The 17,947-nt window shown below is 46.8% G+C and overlaps 6 protein-coding genes across 6 annotated transcripts; 3 read left to right on the top strand and 3 right to left on the bottom strand.

Annotated features, from left to right (window-relative positions):
* Positions 1 to 105: 105 nt before the first annotated feature.
* Positions 106 to 1,131, top strand: PFLUO_LOCUS4720 (uncharacterized protein; the record flags this gene model as incomplete). Its single annotated transcript, XM_073782098.1, has 1 exon — positions 106 to 1,131. One exon carries the CDS (start codon positions 106 to 108, stop codon positions 1,129 to 1,131), a length of 1,026 nt encoding a protein of 341 aa, XP_073638788.1.
* A 2,569-nt stretch (positions 1,132 to 3,700) lies between these two features.
* On the bottom strand, positions 3,701 to 5,017 carry PFLUO_LOCUS4719 (uncharacterized protein; the record flags this gene model as incomplete). The annotated part of the gene is made up of 4 exons (XM_073782097.1): positions 3,701 to 4,185; positions 4,250 to 4,328; positions 4,382 to 4,755; positions 4,867 to 5,017. 4 exons carry the CDS (start codon positions 5,015 to 5,017, stop codon positions 3,701 to 3,703), a joined length of 1,089 nt encoding a protein of 362 aa, XP_073638787.1.
* Positions 5,018 to 10,354: 5,337 nt separating this feature from the next.
* On the top strand, positions 10,355 to 11,158 carry PFLUO_LOCUS4718 (uncharacterized protein; the record flags this gene model as incomplete). Its single annotated transcript, XM_073782096.1, has 1 exon — positions 10,355 to 11,158. One exon carries the CDS (start codon positions 10,355 to 10,357, stop codon positions 11,156 to 11,158), a length of 804 nt encoding a protein of 267 aa, XP_073638786.1.
* Positions 11,159 to 14,061: 2,903 nt separating this feature from the next.
* Positions 14,062 to 14,817, top strand: PFLUO_LOCUS4717 (uncharacterized protein; the record flags this gene model as incomplete). The annotated part of the gene is made up of 1 exon (XM_073782095.1): positions 14,062 to 14,817. One exon carries the CDS (start codon positions 14,062 to 14,064, stop codon positions 14,815 to 14,817), a length of 756 nt encoding a protein of 251 aa, XP_073638785.1.
* A 122-nt stretch (positions 14,818 to 14,939) lies between these two features.
* Positions 14,940 to 15,344, bottom strand: PFLUO_LOCUS4716 (uncharacterized protein; the record flags this gene model as incomplete). Its single annotated transcript, XM_073782094.1, has 1 exon — positions 14,940 to 15,344. The coding sequence occupies one exon, from the start codon at positions 15,342 to 15,344 to the stop codon at positions 14,940 to 14,942; it is 405 nt and encodes a 134-aa protein (XP_073638784.1).
* A 1,057-nt stretch (positions 15,345 to 16,401) lies between these two features.
* On the bottom strand, positions 16,402 to 17,496 carry PFLUO_LOCUS4715 (uncharacterized protein; the record flags this gene model as incomplete). The annotated part of the gene is made up of 2 exons (XM_073782093.1): positions 16,402 to 17,351; positions 17,490 to 17,496. 2 exons carry the CDS (start codon positions 17,494 to 17,496, stop codon positions 16,402 to 16,404), a joined length of 957 nt encoding a protein of 318 aa, XP_073638783.1.
* Positions 17,497 to 17,947: the final 451 nt, after the last annotated feature.

Genomic DNA, 17,947 nt, shown 5'->3' with positions numbered 1-17,947 from the left:
TTATAATCGAGAGACGTCAGGAGCATGAAACTTATGCTTCAAAACAATCTACCTTGTCTCAGGAAAATAAATTTGTCCTACCGATAATCCGTCTCTTGTTTTCTGATGGCCAGCCACACAATCGGCGTCTTTCCCGCCTCGGGTGGCATTGGCGGTAGCACTGTCAAGCACCTTCTTCCTCGTTTTCCTGCTAAAGACCTCGTGTTTGTCGCTCGCAACCTTGCCAATCTAGCCTTGGCCTCTGCTGCCGGAGCCACTGTCCGCCAGGCTAACTATGACGATGACAAGTCGCTTGAGCATGCTTTTGATGGCGTCGAAACCCTTTTCTTGATATCATATCCCTCAGTCGAATATGAGCACCGAGCCGAGGTGAGTCTTCGGTCTTTCAGAAGGGTTCCCTCTATCGGAGAGATGGCAACTAACCTCGAGAATTTAAAGCGTCACAGGGCGGCAATCAACTTTGCTCTTCGCAGTGGAGTGAAGTACATTTTCTACGGTTCCCTGGGCTTCGCCGGGTTTACTGGCAGCGAAGCCAACAATGAAACTGTGGCGCATGTAATGCGTGCCCATTTAGACACCGAAAAGTATCTTGAAGAGTGCAGGCACCAGCACCCCGGGTTCGCCTACACAGTTGTGCGCGAAGGTCTCTACTCTGAGTCGTACCCCCTCTACACCGCATTTTTTGATCCCAATAACCCCGTCGACGAGATCAAGATTGCACACGATGGTTCTGGACCTGGAATCTCTTGGGTTAAGCGTGAAGAATTGGGCGAGGGAACTGCGGAGCTTCTGAGAATCTTTGCCAAAGAGCCAAAGGAATTCCAATACCGTAATTCCACGGTTCTCCTTTCAGGTTCCCGGACCTGGACTCTTGAAGAAACTGTGGACATTCTGGCCAAAATTGCTAAGAAGCCAGTGAAAATCCGTCAGGTCTCGGATGAAGAGTTTGCACAGCAGTCTCAGGTACCGCCAAATTTCACTTATCGTGGAGTAGATCTCTCCAAACCCTGGGCAACTGCGTTCGAAGCATTCCGTCAAGGCGAGGCCAGTGTCGCGTCCCCACTCCTGCGCGAACTGCTAGGCCGAGAGCCGGAAGATTTTGAGACCACAATCTCCAGCTATAAGGTATAGACGGTCTCACTCTTTCTGGGAGCAGATGGAAAACGGCAGTATTACCTCCATTGGTGAAATCCTATAGCTAAGAATGCATGATATATGTTTCGCCCCAGTTATATTCCTAGCCATTTGTGCCAGCCGTCAGTTCGCTCTCTATGGCTTTCTCGACGGCTTGTGCCTTTGCGTGTTCCACATCAAATTCTTCCGTTTGAGGACGGTAGATGACGGTGCCAAACATGTGGTTTTACCAGTTTCGTGTTGTTTTCCAATTCGTTCAATCAATCGGTGTTCTTGCGCACCGTGTCAGCTGACTCTGGGTTCTGAATCAGGTCACGTATTCGGTATTTGTGATCTGATCCCTGCCACTTGCGCACCCTAGATGGTCGGGGCGTTCAACAGCGCTGTTCGTATGTGAGTATTGGCGGTAGTGGTGGTGATAGCGGCCGAGGCGCATACTGACGTTTCCGTCGTTGTCTTGAGGGTCAGCCCAGAAGTGTTAGATACGGATGCGGATGCACTTCTGATTTGTGCAGTTCGGAAACAATTAACCCACTGACGTCTAGAGGGGATAGTAGTCGAGCGATAATCCAAGACCGGGAGATGTCCCAAAAAGCGAGGTCTTTTTTCTCTTTATCGCCTTAGGTGGCGAGCGTAACTTCTGCATTCATTACTAGACTCAGCATCCAAATCTCTTCTGAAAGGTGGAAATTGAAGGGACTAAAAACTAAGGAGTCAAGATTTAAAGTTAGGATAGCTTCATTGGGTACACCTGAACTTTGGCCCTAACATGCTGACCCACTCCGGATAATACTCCATCTTATAGATCGGCAGGTTTGCCGACTTCCCCTCCGCATCCCACCGTCCCACCACATATGCCCCCCAAACGAGCCTGCGACATCTGCATCGCCCGCAAACTAAAATGCAGTGGCTCCTGGCCCTGTGACACCTGCCGCGGCGCCATCAAACGTGTGCCGTGTACATATCTGAGACCGGCGCGCAAACGGGGGCCTAAGGGGCGCCGCCCAGCTGGCAATCATCAGCAAGAGATCCAGCCAGCTGCTGCAGACCTCCAATGTGATATTGGGGATTCTCAGGAGAATTCCTGCAATATAGGGCCACAGGATGTTCCTCCGCACATTCCCAAGGATGCCCTCGCCTCGGTCGTGCGTCTCTACCAGCAGCACTCGTACAGTGTATGGCCCGTCGTCAATGCTGATGCCCTGCTGCAAAGGCTTGTTGACATAGAACCTGGTAACAGGACTAGAAGTCCATCGTATCTTGCAGCGGCACTCTGCGCAGCCACAATGGCCCAGCTGCAGCTTCCCCCAGTTGAAGGTGGGGACCGAGCTTTGGACGGCGCAGTAATGGCGCAGGCTTGCCTCTGGATGCGTGGACACGAAAACCCACAAAATGAACAATACCTTGAGATCAGCAACATTTTGGTCTCGTTCTTCTTGCATGTCTATTATGCAAAGGTCAATCAGCCAACCAAGGCGATGATGTTCATTCAAGAGGCGATCGCTCAAGCTCAGATTCTTGGCTTGGATGAGAGGCAGAGTAATAAACCGGGGCTGGATGGGCCACTGATTGTGAATTGCGAGCTGGTCTTCCCGCTGCTCTGGGTATCCGAGAGGTAAGCCTTTTTGAAATCCATCTATGCTGTCACTAACAACTTATTGGAAGGGGATATGCACTTCATATCGGCCTTGCTCCGTCATACAAAGATCCACTGCCATTGATACACCTTGCACATGGTACATCATCTGATGTTCATGTTCAGGGCTTGTTAGAGTTAGCCAGGCTTTTTCTCGCATTCGACTGCATCTCAGTCCGGCGTAAATCCTGCGTTGGAATAACGGCGCCCTCAGACTTGACAGACACTGAGACAAAATTGTCCTCACTGTGTATAAGTGTACCAGACCGCATCTCAACACGAACAGCAGACTATCACATCACCCGTGAATGGATGCGGACAATCCTCTGGCAAGAGGCCCTGCGTCTGGGCCTGCTCTCTTCGTCTGCTGATAGAGCTGTCATGACGTTCGGCTTTCCTTCCCAGGTCGGTCATGATCTGCTTCAGTCATTGCGCTGGTTCTCTGAGGCAGATTTGCTTCCTCTAGGAAGAGACCAGGTGGGGGTTTTGCCTATTTTACCCTTGTGCTCTCGGCTAACATTCCCCATGTAGTTACTTAAATGCTTCGAAGTTGCAAATTCCCTTGCAGATACTGTTTTGTTCACTTCCACCAATGGGCCTTATAATGGATTCGAGTTGGGACCACAGGATTTCTTGCATGCATTGTACCAGAAAATTCTACCTTTTCTGGAGCAGGACTCTGTGCTGAACTCTATTCTCCGGAAAAAGACCGCCGAAGCTCTTGTCATGGCTCCAGCTCGCTTACTGTCTGTTGGGCTCTGCGAACCAGGCGCAGATCTCAGGTGGCGTATACCTCAAGCAGCCGAGACTCGCAGCGTACAAAATTACAGAGAAGCCGAGAGTTAACCAGGCGGTGATCTTGATGAATGATGTGCATTGGTTGAAGATGATTCGAGCTGGCTGATACAACCTATCCTGTGATATTTCACATCACTCTGCAACCTGGAGCACAATTCTACCAGCGATATCACCCTTCTCCATCTCCTCATAAACCTGTGGTAAATCCTTGAATGGTCGGACTTTGATTACCGGTTTGACCACACCCCGACGCACTAAATCCACTGCCTCCATGCATTCCTTCAAAGAACCAACAAGGTTCCCCGTGATTCTCAGCCCCTTGATGACGATCGTGCAGATAGGCGTCTCGAGGCATGGGTTTCCGGGGGGAATACCCACGCAGCTTAATGTACCTCCGACCCGCAGCATCTCACAAGCGTGTGCAAAAGCCTTTGCATTGCCAGCCGTTACAACCGCGGCGTGTGCGCCTAATCCTGTGATGGCGTGTACTTTTTGAATCGGGTCCTCGGTTGCGAAGTCGATGAATTCCTGGGCGCCTATGCCAAGGACGAAGTCTCGTTTTCCGGGGCCAGTGTCCACGCCGATGACCAATGCACCTTGTGCCTTTGCGTATTGAACTGTTCATTTGTTAGTCACATGGACCACTCAGTTTGCATCTTCCGAGAAATGAGAAACACGTACCTGCCAAATGACCAAGACCACCTCCCGCACCCACAACAACCAACCAGTTCCCTGGACGAATATTGGTATTCAAAACCGCCTATACTCTCTCATAAGCATCCATTCACTTTCTCAAGTTCCAAAAAAATATACCTTATAAGCCGTCAATCCCGCACAAAGAACCGGCCCCATAACCTTCGGATCCACATCATTCGGAAGAACCGTCAAATAATCCGCATCGAGCGCAATATACTGCTGAAAGCTCCCATCCTCATGGTGGAGATGATTGGTACTTTTAATGCAGTACTGCTCCGTACCGGCAAGACAAAACTCGCACCGCCGACAGATGCGGCTCGAAAACCGGATCCCCACTAGTCCGCCAACTTTCAGTCCGTGGCTGTGTGTGATGTCTGGGCCTAGCGCAACGATTTCTCCAATTCCTTCGTGGCCGCCGACGTGCGGGAGCTTGATTTTTGTAATTGGCGTGCCATCGGGTCCGGCGGCTGTGCCAGCTTTGGTGTGGAGGTCTTTTTTTAATCAAAATGTTAGAGTATATTGTGAATGTACGTGTGAGACTATGATTCAGTAGTTGCTCTAGATGGAAAGGGAGGGAACGAGGCAGAGAGGGGAGAACGAACCGCTCTGGCAAACTCCGGTATATAGCACTTTGGCTAGGACTTCATTTGTCCCCGGCATGGGAACGGGGTAGTCAGTCTTGAACTCGACTGTTCCACCTAAGTCACGGACAAGAGCGACGGTTTGCGTTTTGGGAATGCCAGTGCTAGCCATTTTTGTTGTTGTGGTTGTGATATTGGAGCTTGAATTGTTTTGTGTTTGAGATGATGTCTAGCAGGGTAGAGGTGGTTAAAAAGGGGTTATTTATATTTCAAGCTTTACTGGCCAGTCAGTCTAGAACGAAATCAGATCATGAGGGGCGCCTGGGATGTGTATCTGGTGATCAATGTCTCTACGAACCACGATTGGACTGTTGCTAGATTCTCCGAGCTATTTCTCCGTGTGGGGTCAGTGGGGACATATCATGCATCCCATTAGAGCTCCATTACGTAGTACGTTATGTATGAAAATTTAGTAAGGTTATAATTCAATTTTACTGAAAAGTACTATAAGATCGGTGCTAATGCCCAGCGAACTGCTGCTCAATGCGTATAGTTTCGTCGATGTGTACAGTGATACCCCGAGTTCAGGGAGTCCGTGCTAGCACTTTGATCAGCCGCATGTTAACCGGTCTCTCATGGGACGAGACCATCAACGCCCATGCTTCATGCATCTTGCATAGCGCCATGGTGATGGTCTTTGCGTGAATTAGAGGACCGTGCTAGCGCTGTTGCGACTGTCCTGTGACAAGTCCCAAGGACGTGCGAAACGGAGGCCTCTTTCATAGGATAATAATCCCTGCTTTTACGATGCTCCAGATAAGCCCACGTTCACCCGTAATGCCCGAGAGAAAATATACGGCGCTTCGAATGGTCCCAACTTCTATGCCTTGATGTCTACAAATCTCTTCATGATCTCTAAGTAACTTTTTCCATCGCTTGGGTGTAACAGTTGCTCATCTGCGGCTGACGGATGGGGAAAATGCAAGGGTACAACATACAGTACGATATTTCTTCGTATTATCTAAACTCTACAACACATTGGCCGCTGTTTGCTTACCATCGTCCGGTCTTCAATGGCACGTTGGCTGTGGCGCGAATGCATTTGGTGACCCGTTTTTTAAGAATCACGAAAAAGATACTGCGCTTTAAAAGGCAAAAGGGAGCCGTGCACCCTTCCTAGATATATATAAGACGATGAAGAGCCATTTTACTTTTCTTGTTAGTTAATATTACCTGCGAATATAAAACGCCCCTAAACCAATCCAACAGACCTACCCGACCTCAAGAGCATTATGCAAGCAACAATGGAAGAACTAGTGAACACTTGCCTATTCAAAACCGAAAAGCCTAGCGGAAGAAGGGTGAAAGTTAGCGACTGTCACGAAACTTAGTGCAAAAATTCTATAGATTACAAGCCTAACTGAATGGCAAGTACTATTATGATAATATATCACGACTATGCTAAGATTTTCGTGTTCTAGGAGATTCTCATGCCGAATCATGAGCCTACGATGAGTGGTGTCAAAAAATTGAATGGTTCTATAGTGGAAATGCATCTATTGAGATGTTGTATCCTCAATTTTCTCTAATAGATTCGGCACTTTGCTATACGGGAATATTTCAATGTATATCAGAAAGCTACTCATCAAATTGAAACTCTCGTGAATCATCTCCTAGCCATATACGAATCTCTTCCAAAGCATTAAGATCATTTTCAAAGACAGACTACTATACTTTCTCATCGTACCACTCATAGGTGCGACCAACGCCTTCTAGACTTTGTCCCACCTTTCTGCAAGAGCCAAAATCAATGATGACTGGCCTATCACCGTCTAGCATGATGTTGCTTAGATTGATATCATTATGAACCAGTCCCAGAGAATGGATTTGATTGATGCCGTCTTCAATTCCAGACAGGACACGACTGCAGTCCTTCGTGGCTTAACGCGAGCTTCTAAGTTTTCGCTTCATTAAGCTACCAGGGTTGACTTCTTGCATCAGGGTGCACGGATACTTAGCGAAGCAAAGGCCGGTAATTCTGCTATCAGAAACCTAGCAGCTAAGATACGTAGCAATGTTGGGATGGTCGTGCCCCATTAAAAGCTCACAGATTTCTGCCTCCATAAGGACAGATTCTACGATTAAGTTTGGTTGAGGCCCTTGACGGATTCGATCGTAACAGATCAGCTAAGGCTTCTTTATATAAGAATTGGCCGGCAGCGGATTAGGTGCACGTGTGAACTTAGGTAAAACTAGAGGTTAGAAGGCTGATTTAGGAACCAGGATATCATTCTCGAGAAGCTCTAGGCGGACATCCGAAACAGAAGAATAACGAATTTTCAAGACTCCGTAGTGCACCTCATTGTTCAATTGGTACACTATGAGGGTGCCCGCAAAATTGAAACATCCGTCAGTCTCTTCAAAGACTTCGTTCGCCTCCAGCACATTTATTTGCTGGTTAAGCATCTAAGCTAGAAGCATATGGTTCACGTAGATCTGAGACCAGTCAATTTCTTCAGAAAAATATCAAGCAAATACACTGCTCACATTTAAATCGTTCTCTAATGGCTTAGGATGCGGTATCAAGGGTCGAGTGGGAGTACGCTTGACTAAAAGACCGGAAAATAGTTTGTGGTGGTCTAGGGCAGCGTATCGCAGAGGGGCCTTTTATCTACCTCTAGAAATTGGCACGGGCCCCGATACTACGGACTAAAGATTTCCCAGTACTGCACACTTGACTCTCACCGACATATGAAATTGTTGTTTGTAACAGAGGAGCGATAATACCCGAATCAACCAGAAAAGCGGATCCTGCTAATATTGAGATGTGTTAATTTGGATCTATAGAGCGCATATAATGAACGGTGTTGTACGCTGATCCAACGATGCCAACCCATTGGATCCGGCCGGAATTTACCCTGCTTACTAAATATAAATTATTGCGCTTCTAAGAATCTACCTTCCTAGGATCTGGCACAAATTCCTCGCTAGATAATAAGGGGATAGGCTAGCTAATAGTCTAGAGCGAGCATAGCCCGTAGGAAATAACCAAACAAAGTGTGAATACGCTTAGATAGTGACGGCTAGACTAGTTGATGGTCTTCGTCATCGATGGAGTCTACCTTAGGCACCTAGAGCTATGCTATTTAGTAGTCGAGATATTCAAAACGTAAGAGAGTCATAATTTCATAAAGTCCTATAGCCTAGGGTTACTAACCTATATATTGGGGCTAGCATTGATTAATAGGCTATACACAGTTTAGTAACTACATAGGTGAACCCACGAGGTTAAATCGTAGCACGAGAGCAAATCCTTAGATCCCTTCTACTAGCCCACTTTATGATCAAATTCGTAACTTTGTAGCAAGCCCGTATATTTACCTAGTGAAAATTTGATTCTAGTCAAAGCCGAGTTAAATGGTTTATAAGTCAAGCAGCTTTCTTTCTATTCTCCTTCGCACGACCTTAGCCGCCCCACCATATCTCTAAGTAGCGATGAATACTATGCACTATGCCTTAAGATTCCATAGTACCACCTCCATAATATACACGCCGCATAATAGATGCTTTAACGCTCTAACCTCTCGACAAGAAGCTCGCTCAGTAGGCGGAGATGATGTGACTTAGCTAAAAACCCGTTTTCGCCCTACTCGATTTGTACTATAACCTTTAGTAAAACTCAGGTCCTATCCACGGAAGATCAGATCTAAACACTTAGGAATTTTAGAATCCTTCAATTTAAACAAGAATACCATTGTTCACAATCTTAGATTAATTGCCATGCTAGTAGAAAAAGAATAAGCCAGTATTAACGATACCATCACATTCCTTTATTATGCAAATAGCCATAATACTCCTCCCTTTTTTGGGCATCACACTTTGGGGACCGTGCCTTCGTACCAAATCCACGCAGCATTTGCGCATATGTGGCGTTAGAAAGGTAATTATCGCACTAATTAATGAGACAAAGGCGTTGTACCCATCAATTTGCTACCCTCAACTTTTCCCTACTCTAAAATAGGGAAAGGACTATTGCATAAACCCATTTTCAATCAAAATCGAAGCTCAATAGAATAAAAGTAAAGCATATAGGAAAAATAACGACATTTTGAACCCCCCTATAAGTGAAGCTCGAGGCGGCCATAGATGGCCTTAATATGTTTATTCTGCGTTCTCGTTCGGGCGAACGTTCTAGCACAAATGTGGCACTTAATATTAGGAGGAAAATCTGAATTCTCATGCTAGTACCTCCGCTAATTACTAAGTGTAGAGAACTCGCGACCATTGCATCTGTGATTCTAGCATTATATGGATAGGCTAGAACTAGAAATACTTATAGGCATGGAGCCGGACTGCCGGCCTATTTTAGGAGTGCTTTGGGTTTTTGTAGGCATAGAGCTAGACTGCTAGCACTCCTAAGCTCATTTTAGGAGTGCTTTGGAATTTATTAGCATCTAGATCTCTATACCATATACTTTATACCTATAGGGGGTCTTACATAGATAGAGGCTTCTTTGCACTAGTAGTATTATAAATTCCCTGACCTATTACAACTAGAAGTTTGTCTTAGGAAAAGGACATAGGATATTGTAAATATGGTAAAGAGAACTCACGTAGTGAATGTTTGGAATTAGTCAAACTAGTGATATAGTAATTAGCGCTAAATGAATCATAGGTTAGTTAGAGAAAATAATAAGAATAGAATAAAAAGGTAGATAGGGTAAACTAAATGCGCTACCTACCCCTTTATATAAAGACCTCTAGGATTCAGCTTTGTAAATAAGAGCCTAAACCTAATTTTGGCGATTTTAGGTACCTGATTATTAGGGAACAAGCCAAATTATATTAATTAATAGAGTATCCTATGTATAAGAAGGATTCGTTAAAGAGAAAAGGAATAAATAAGGGGGAAAACATAATAAGGGGAAAACATAGTAGAATAGAAAGGCGGTTAATACATAAGGCTTCATAAAACTTTAGCTAAGTATAACTATAATAGGACTTCGTATGAAGGTCCTATAACATATACGTATCTCAACGGCCCTAACATGTGTATATATAAAAACCAACTCATCAGCTTAGGGGTGCCTCTAATCCGATTCTTACACTACGTGACTGCGGCTGTGCCAGGATCCAGTTAGCATTTAGTACGCGCTAAATATGGCAATTTTGAATTATGGCCCCACACTAAACCAAATCCTTCCATGGCTTGTTGATCACAGCCGTTTCAGCCAGTTTAGATCCAGAAGCTTGCTCAGCCCGATCTGCACGAAAAGCGAAGTGCATTCCAAAAGGGGAGGGTGGATTAAGTATCATAACCTCTCAAAAGATATCGGAGATGGTGAGAGAAGATTTAAAAAGGTCTCGTTTCCATGAAATGGAAACACATCACCTCGTTTTTCCTTTGCTCAGTTAGCATTTTTGCCCAACACTGGTAGCATACAGCCCAGCCAGTTGCAAGTCAAAAAGGCATCCACTCATACCCTGCGTTCATACTCACGTGTTCACAATGGTTTCGCGGAGCATCGACATATACGACAAGATCTCCATTGGCGATTTGGTCGTCTATTCCTTCTATCTCGTCGGTGGTATCTACCTCTGCTGGAAGCATGGCCTGGCCCGCAGCGCCGGCTTCCGCTTCCTCGTCATCCTCTCTTTGGCTCGTCTCATTGGTGAATCAATGCGTCTCGCCTCAATCCATGATGCCTACAATAAGAATCTTTACATAGGCTGGATGGTCACAAACAGCATGGGCCTTGGCCCCCTAGTTTTGATGCTCGTCGGCCTGCTCAGCCGTGCGTTCGACTCCATCCACCGCAACGGTCCAATCATCTTGAAGCCCTTATACCGGCGCATCGTCGAAGCTCTTATGGCAGTGGCCCTGATTCTGCTCCTCGTTGGGGGTACGCAGTCGAAATACAACGCCTCCGGTAGCACCATCACTATCCACTACAACAGCCTCAGCCGTGTCGGTATTATTCTCATGATCGTCGTCACGGTCCTCCTCCTTATAGAGCTTTTCCTGGCATGGTGCAACAGACAGTATATTGTCCCGAGCGAGAAGCTGATCCTTCCGGCTGTGGCTGTGAGCATGCCTTTAATCATTGTTCGCCTCACCTACTCTTGTCTCCGTATCCTTGACGACTCTACCTATAGTGCATGGGTCATGCTCGGAATGGACGTTATTATGGAGTTCATTGTGTGCCTCATTGTCGAGATCGCCGGCTTTGCGTTGGATAAGGCTCCTGAGCAACCAAAGCAGGACGACGAGGAGGGTTACATAAGAATGGGGCTGGAGGTTGGACGCCGCTAAAAAGTCTCTCGAACCGTCCTTTCTTTTATCATGTGTGCCAATAATATAATCTCTTGAAGGTAGTACTTGGGAGACTTGTTTTTGGGAACGATATTTGACCATTTGTTCAGCGCTGAAACTTTCACTGATTTCGAGGTAGCTTGAAATGGCGTTGCATCTCCCTGTCTGTTACAAGACAGGTATTAAAGCATATAAGATATGCCATACAGTCTTTTATGAGTATAAAATTTTAAAATGAAAGCTACTGATAGAATCTCCTGATAGCAATGATGTAAATTCTGTGCACAGAAGAGATATTGGTGCAAGGGAAATGCGTCAGATTGTATAACAAAAATGTATTGTTGGAGATTAGGGAGCTAAAGTAGACCCCTGAACGTAAAAGCAAACACAACTAGTGAACTAAATCATCGAAATGACTAAGTGTAATACAAAATTAGGGGCCAAAAACAGCAGAGTAAAGCTGATGGTTCCTTAGCAAATTCGACGACACCTTGATACATCATTTGCTAACATTGGGGTTTGAACTCATGCGGCGCAATTAATGCCCACAGGACCCGGCTTCAAAGTACTCCGCTGATCAGTGTAGGTGTATTCGCCAGATTCATTCTCCGTGATAGCTCTCTGGACCAATGCCGAATCCAGGTACGAGCGCACTTCGACAATATATCCATCGGTGTTCCAGCGCGTGACCCATGCGAATCTGTTGTCGTATTTGAGCCCTGTACTCAAGACGTCAGTATCAGCCATCTCATCCAAGTATCATGAATAATTGCTAGTTAGTCGTAATACTCACCGTTCTTACACACCCCCAATCCATGCAATTCCTGCACGCTCCATTCACTATCCCCTCCACCAATCACGTCAAGCAGCCTCAGAGAAGTAGACTGGGAAAACATCGTACTTCCCAGTCGTTCTAGGGTATCGGTGATAAAAATGGTGCGATTGTGATACTCGCCAGCAAGCGCATGAGTACCCATCAAGGTCCAGTTGACATCTGGCGCGACTCGGGAGAAGAAGGCCGGGATTTTGCCCTGGTTGAGGAGGCCGAAAACTTTAGTAATTTCGCATTTGTTTGGATATCTGCTCCTGGTCTTTCCCTCGCATCCAGCCGTTGTTGAAAGTCCAAGGGCCGATGCAGATGCGATGAGAGTGACAAGAATGTAGGAGAAAAGACGCATTGTGATAGCTCAGTAGTGAAGGTATGTTGTGTAGTAGATAGGCTGCGTACTAGAGGTACTCGGCAGGATAAAAAATTGAGTAAATGTAAGAAGCTTAGTATTCTTCCGTTGAATAGATATGAACCAAAATTTATAACTTCTCTCCCACCACCCCCTGTTTCGTTTATGATTTTTTGACCACTAAAACTCGCTCCCTATTTGGAATACACTTCGCAATTGATCAGCTAGCCGATGGCTGAGCGGACTTCTAGCCCCCAGCATCGAAAATAATGATCATCAAATCTTGCCACTCATCGGTCTTTCCACAGTATTAGAACATCGGTTTTTTTAATTCAGCCTTGGATCATAGATAAGGTTCGCTTATACGAAAACTACAGGAAAGAGTCAAGGCGGACTGCAGGCTGAAAGACCTAATTATCTTCAGTGTCTAATTGGCTAGGAAGTTAGCATGAAACGTTAACTTGGAAGTTACTGTATTTATTTTTAGGGCCTGTACTAAAATGCCAACCACATGCTAGCACCGCCTCAATAGAGCTGGTTTACTAGTTTATTACCACAGTAAATAAGCAAATGCCAAGCTCCCAATGTGAGGACGGAACCAACCTAATTAACCCAAAGCAGTATAGAACTCGCTATGGCCCACTTGCCGGAGAATCCAGTCCAATTATTTCACTGCACTCCGCGTACGGCTGTGGGCGAGTCAGATTTAGGCTTTCAGCCGTCTATTGAGCTTCCCGCCCCATTTATTAGTTTTAAGTCAAGCAGACCCCCTCTTCACCTTGCCTCATAAAACTCGTCTAACCTTCTCAACCGAAGTGATTACTGTTTTCGGAACCTGGACACAATGGTGTACAGGGGCAGACTCAGCCCAAGCTGTGCTTTGTGTCGAGCTCGGCGTCTCAAGGTATGCGTGAAATTGACGCCTCTCGATCTAGCCCATTAACTCGAGCAGTGCGATCAGCGAAGGCCATGGTGTTCGCAGTGTATCCGAGTAAATAGGGTATGCTCAGGATATCGAGATCCCACGGCCGTGCGATTCTGCAATCAGAGCGAGCAGGTGATTGGGAAAGCCCAGTTCCAGCATGACATCTCCCTTGAATCCTCAGAATACGAGCCGGTCTCATTGATCCCAGCACCTGTTTCAGTTTCGATGGATGACCGTGCAACACTATGCACCTTGAAATCTTACGTAGGCAGCAACCGAACCTTAGGTATGCTGCCATATGTCCCAGAGCTGTTAGGCAGGGATCCAATCCCGGCACTAGAAGCCTCGATCAAGGCTATAGGGTTGGCAACTATGTCCAATGCCCACAGGTTGCCGGAACTAATGCTTGCAGCGCGTCAAGAATATAGCACTGCCTTACTGGCTACTAATAGCGCGCTGCAAGACCCTATCAAGTGCAAATCAGACTCTACTCTAGCGGCTGTGACACTGCTCAGCGTGTATGAGGTGAGGCAGTACAATTCCTCTCTAGCCTATAATTCGGTCTAATGGGTCATAGACGATAACATGCTGTCAATCGGATTTGATGGGCCGCTGGAAGAGCCATGTGCAAGGGGCTACGCTGCTCATCAAGATGCGGGGCTTTGAGCTACTGCACACTCTCGCCGGACTAGAGCTATTTTCTCAGATCCGCATGCAGATAGTAGGTCGTGTCTATCCCGTATTATATAACTCTAACCAGCGGGCCACAGGCACTCGGTAACATATTCTACAAGCAGCATATGTCGCCTACTATAATCAACCTATCAGCAGAGGCATATTCGCGCAAAAACGACAGGGCGACAGTTTTCAACCATTTCTTCGACATCCTGGTACAGGTGGGCAATCTCTCCGCTCATATCCGCGACATTTCCGACACAAAAGCACCTTTGGATAGTCTATTAGCCGTCATGCAAGAGGCGCTTCAGCTAGACATGTCACTGGTGTCGTGGGCCAATTCCTTAAGCCCCGCCTTCTCGTACACCGTGATCAAAAACCCTTGCGTGTATTCCGAGGAGAACGACCGCTACCCATACCGCTCCGTTTACGGCGAAAGCTACCATGTATACCCGAATATCAGGTCTGCAGCGATATGGAACTACTACCGCCTCTTACGCATTGTCCTTCACGAAATGTTCAGGAACATTCGCCTCAGGCTGCCGAAAGGGGTTAGTAGATCCAAGAACAAAATGGTGGCATTTCAGATTGTCGAAATCACCAAGGAGATGGCGGAGGGCATCTGCGCTAGTGTGCCATATCATTTCTCTTTGGGTGAGGCGGTGGTGGGGGCTGTATATCGACTGCTCTGGCCGTTTTACGTCGTTTCGGATTGTGCAGGATCGACGTCGAGGATGAGGAAGTGGATCTTGCAGACTTTGGATAAGATCGGACATACGACAGGCCTTCGGCAGGCACTGGCGATGTCGCAGCGTTTGAAGGAACATAATGGTTTAGATTGGCTCACAGTGGAATTAGACAAGATGACGGACAGGCTGTAGCAAGTGGGGAAATTTACGTGAGCAACTATACAAGCGCTCCGGCGCCATATAGTGTCGCTCTTGATAAATTGTAAGCAGATCTCAGTCCATAGGTAAATTTAAGCAGGCAGTGTCCTGCAGATTTAGGTCCTATTTATCTCCTCATTCGTTCCTGAATACTCAGCAGACTGTTCCCAAATCGACTCGAACCGACCCTTATCATCGAGTTCTGCCATATACATCAACTCCATACACTTTTCCGGCTGATCCCCAATGGCAATATTGCAAAGCAGCCGCGCAGCAATCTTGTTCTCATCTTGCGAGAAGAAACACACTTTAGTCTCCCACTTTTTGCCGTTCTCCCGACAGTATGCGATTTTCGCCACAGCGCGCTCGAAGTCCGTTCTGTCGCCACCAGCTTGGAAACTGAGGTAGTTGGGGCTCATTGTTTGCTCGCAGTGGGAGCGTGCGTCGGCGGGGCTGCCAATGAAGGCGGCATCGACCCATTGTTTGAATTCTTCAGCGGATATCTTCTTAGTGGCCGGCATGGTGCAACGGTTTGTTTAGGGCTTCGAGTTGGAGTCTGACGTGGATTGAGGTCAAGTAGTTGAGGAGGGTGATGGACGATTGGAGCGTAAAGTGTCAGAGTGGAATTGCCACTAGCAATTTATTAGGATTCATCTGCCGCATCCTGATTACCTGGTCTCTTCCACGGAATCTAGGCGTCCAGTGCAATTTTCCACGTTCAGGCAGATCTTCCCGCTTTCTGCCCCCTATAAATCCAGGCATGATAGCTAAACGGACTACCATCGTTTTCATCATTGTCAGTTCTGACTACCTGGTAGATTAAGTAGTGAATACGCTTATTCTGTATTTCCACTTAAAGACGGTCTCTTGAATGAACCGCGGTCGTCAAATGGCCTTGAGAGGAAGAATGGTTTGGCTAAAGGATTCCGTGGCCATGAACTAAAATCTGAGAGGGGGCACAAGGCTCTGTCCATTCTAGGCCAGGATCGTAGTCGTGTCCAAGTAACTCATCCTCGCTTTGTTTTCTTGGCAATCAAAACAGAAATATTACGACAAATTTCAATCCCATGGATGGTCACAGTATATTCGCCTCTCAATCGGGCTGGTCGGCGATATCTGAGGGTCCCTCAATACCTAGAGCACATGCCATAGTAATAAGAATGGGACACAAGTATAGTTGTAGAAACTGGTAAACTGGGGCCAACCCACTTGAAGCGGGTGAAGATCAAGTTCTCATTGGGTTTGGGATGCATCTTAGGTACTGTAGTGTAGTAGGGAATTGTGAGGGCAGCTGTAGGGATCCCAGCTGAGAGTAGCCTTCTTTAGCATGAATGAAGACGTGGACGGGCGGGGTAAAAAAGCCTATACATAAATACCTCGCTGGAATCTAAGTTTGAGGGGCCAGCCATCAGTCTTGGAATCATACTGAGTCGCACCACCAGTTTCCCTGCGAGTCTCTGTTGCCCTTATCCGTAAACTCCCCCAATCAGGCGTATCGGAAGACTAACTTGACAGGAAGACAGGTCGGTGATAGCACATGTTGATATTGAACATGTTTTGCCACCGTTCTCTGCTAGGCTATAGCACACTCTTCCACTTCTTTCGGTATTCCTCAGTTCTTCCCCCTTGGTCCCTGGCTGATATTGCCGCTTTAAACCCTTCGCGCTGGGCAAGCTGCTGAAAATTGACACCCTCTGGCGAGTTTCTCGTGATGCCGTCAAAGATAGTCGCTAGCCTTTGCCTCGAGCCAACAGCATCTTCAATAGTGCTGTTGATAACTTGCTTTTGCATCCACAGCTGATTGATGGGAACGCTCTTGATCCTCTCTGTGAGAAGGTTGACCGTTTCCTCCAGCTGTGCGTGTGGCACGGCTTTGAGAACAAGACCCATGGCCGCAGCCTCGGAGCCACTAATGAGATCACCCGTGAAGAGCATCCTTTTGGCCTTTTCCGCTCCGATGCGATAAGCCCACATTGCAGTCGTTGGACATCCCCACACTCTGCTTGGAGGATAGCCGATCCTCGCGTCTTCCGCCATGACAACGAGATCGCAGCACAAGGCAATGTCACTTCCTCCCGCGACGGCTGCTCCGTGGACTTGCGCGATTGTCGGTTTGTAGCTGTGAAACAGTTCAGAATAGCAGTCTGTGCATTCCTTCATAGACATATAATCTTGGAACGGTTCATAGCCCTTGCTGAGGTCCTGGCTGCCCGCTGTCTGTCCGCGCTGGGCGCTTGTGGCGTAAATATCGAGGTCATAGCCGCCGCAGAAGCCACGACCGTTGCCCTTGAGTACAATGCAGTGAACATTGGGATTTGCGTTGGCCGTCCGGACTGCCGCGCGTATCTCAAGGGGCATATGCTGATCAATGGCGTTGTGTTGCTTTGGTCGATTTAGCGTGATATAGGCAATTTTCCCGTCTGGTGATGTATCGTAGAGCAATGATTTTAGTGCTGTTGGTTCCATTCCTGCGAATATTTCTGTGATTGAGATAGTGTCTTGCAGAATCTTGTAGTTCTTGCTGTACGCTGTGGTTGATCCAATGACAACTAAGGAAGTAAACTTGAGAGAGATAGTCAGAGGCCAAATAAATTCAGCCTTAGTGATCGTCGCCACCAGCTATTGAGTATTCGTCTATCGAGCCTTAACAAGGAAAGGCCGAGGACTAGTCATGTGGTTGTGGAGTGTTCACCTCGGTTTCCCCGTTTCCCCCGCCACTTTTGCCCCACCAACTCACCTAAGGGCGCCATAGTACGTCGTAGATTTAGACAATTGGGAATGTGATTCCTTTGATGCATTATTCGGGATAGCTGAAGGTTTAAAGAACGTAGGCTGTCTCTTAAAAGAAAGGGGCACAAATGGAGGTCCGCAGGAGCCACCGAACCAATTATTGTCACAATTCAGATTTACTCGTTCACCTTAGTAGGAAGCTATTTGCAAACAGTTTTCTGAACGATTTGTGAAAGGTTGTACTAGTTGAACTCTCTGGTTGGTTTCGCTACGTGGCTCCTATAGTCCCAGATCCAACAATCAAAAGCTACGGATTGTATTTGCTCCTAGGCGGGGCTGTTTTTTGCTAATGGCAATTCCCTGATAATGATAAAAGTGCTAAATGTAGATAAGA

Source organism: Penicillium psychrofluorescens (assembly GCF_964197705.1).
Source record: "Penicillium psychrofluorescens genome assembly, chromosome: 3".
NCBI classification, from domain to species: domain Eukaryota; kingdom Fungi; phylum Ascomycota; class Eurotiomycetes; order Eurotiales; family Aspergillaceae; genus Penicillium; species Penicillium psychrofluorescens.
Note: the sequence above shows the minus strand (reverse complement) of the source record. Positions and strands in the feature narration are given on the sequence as shown.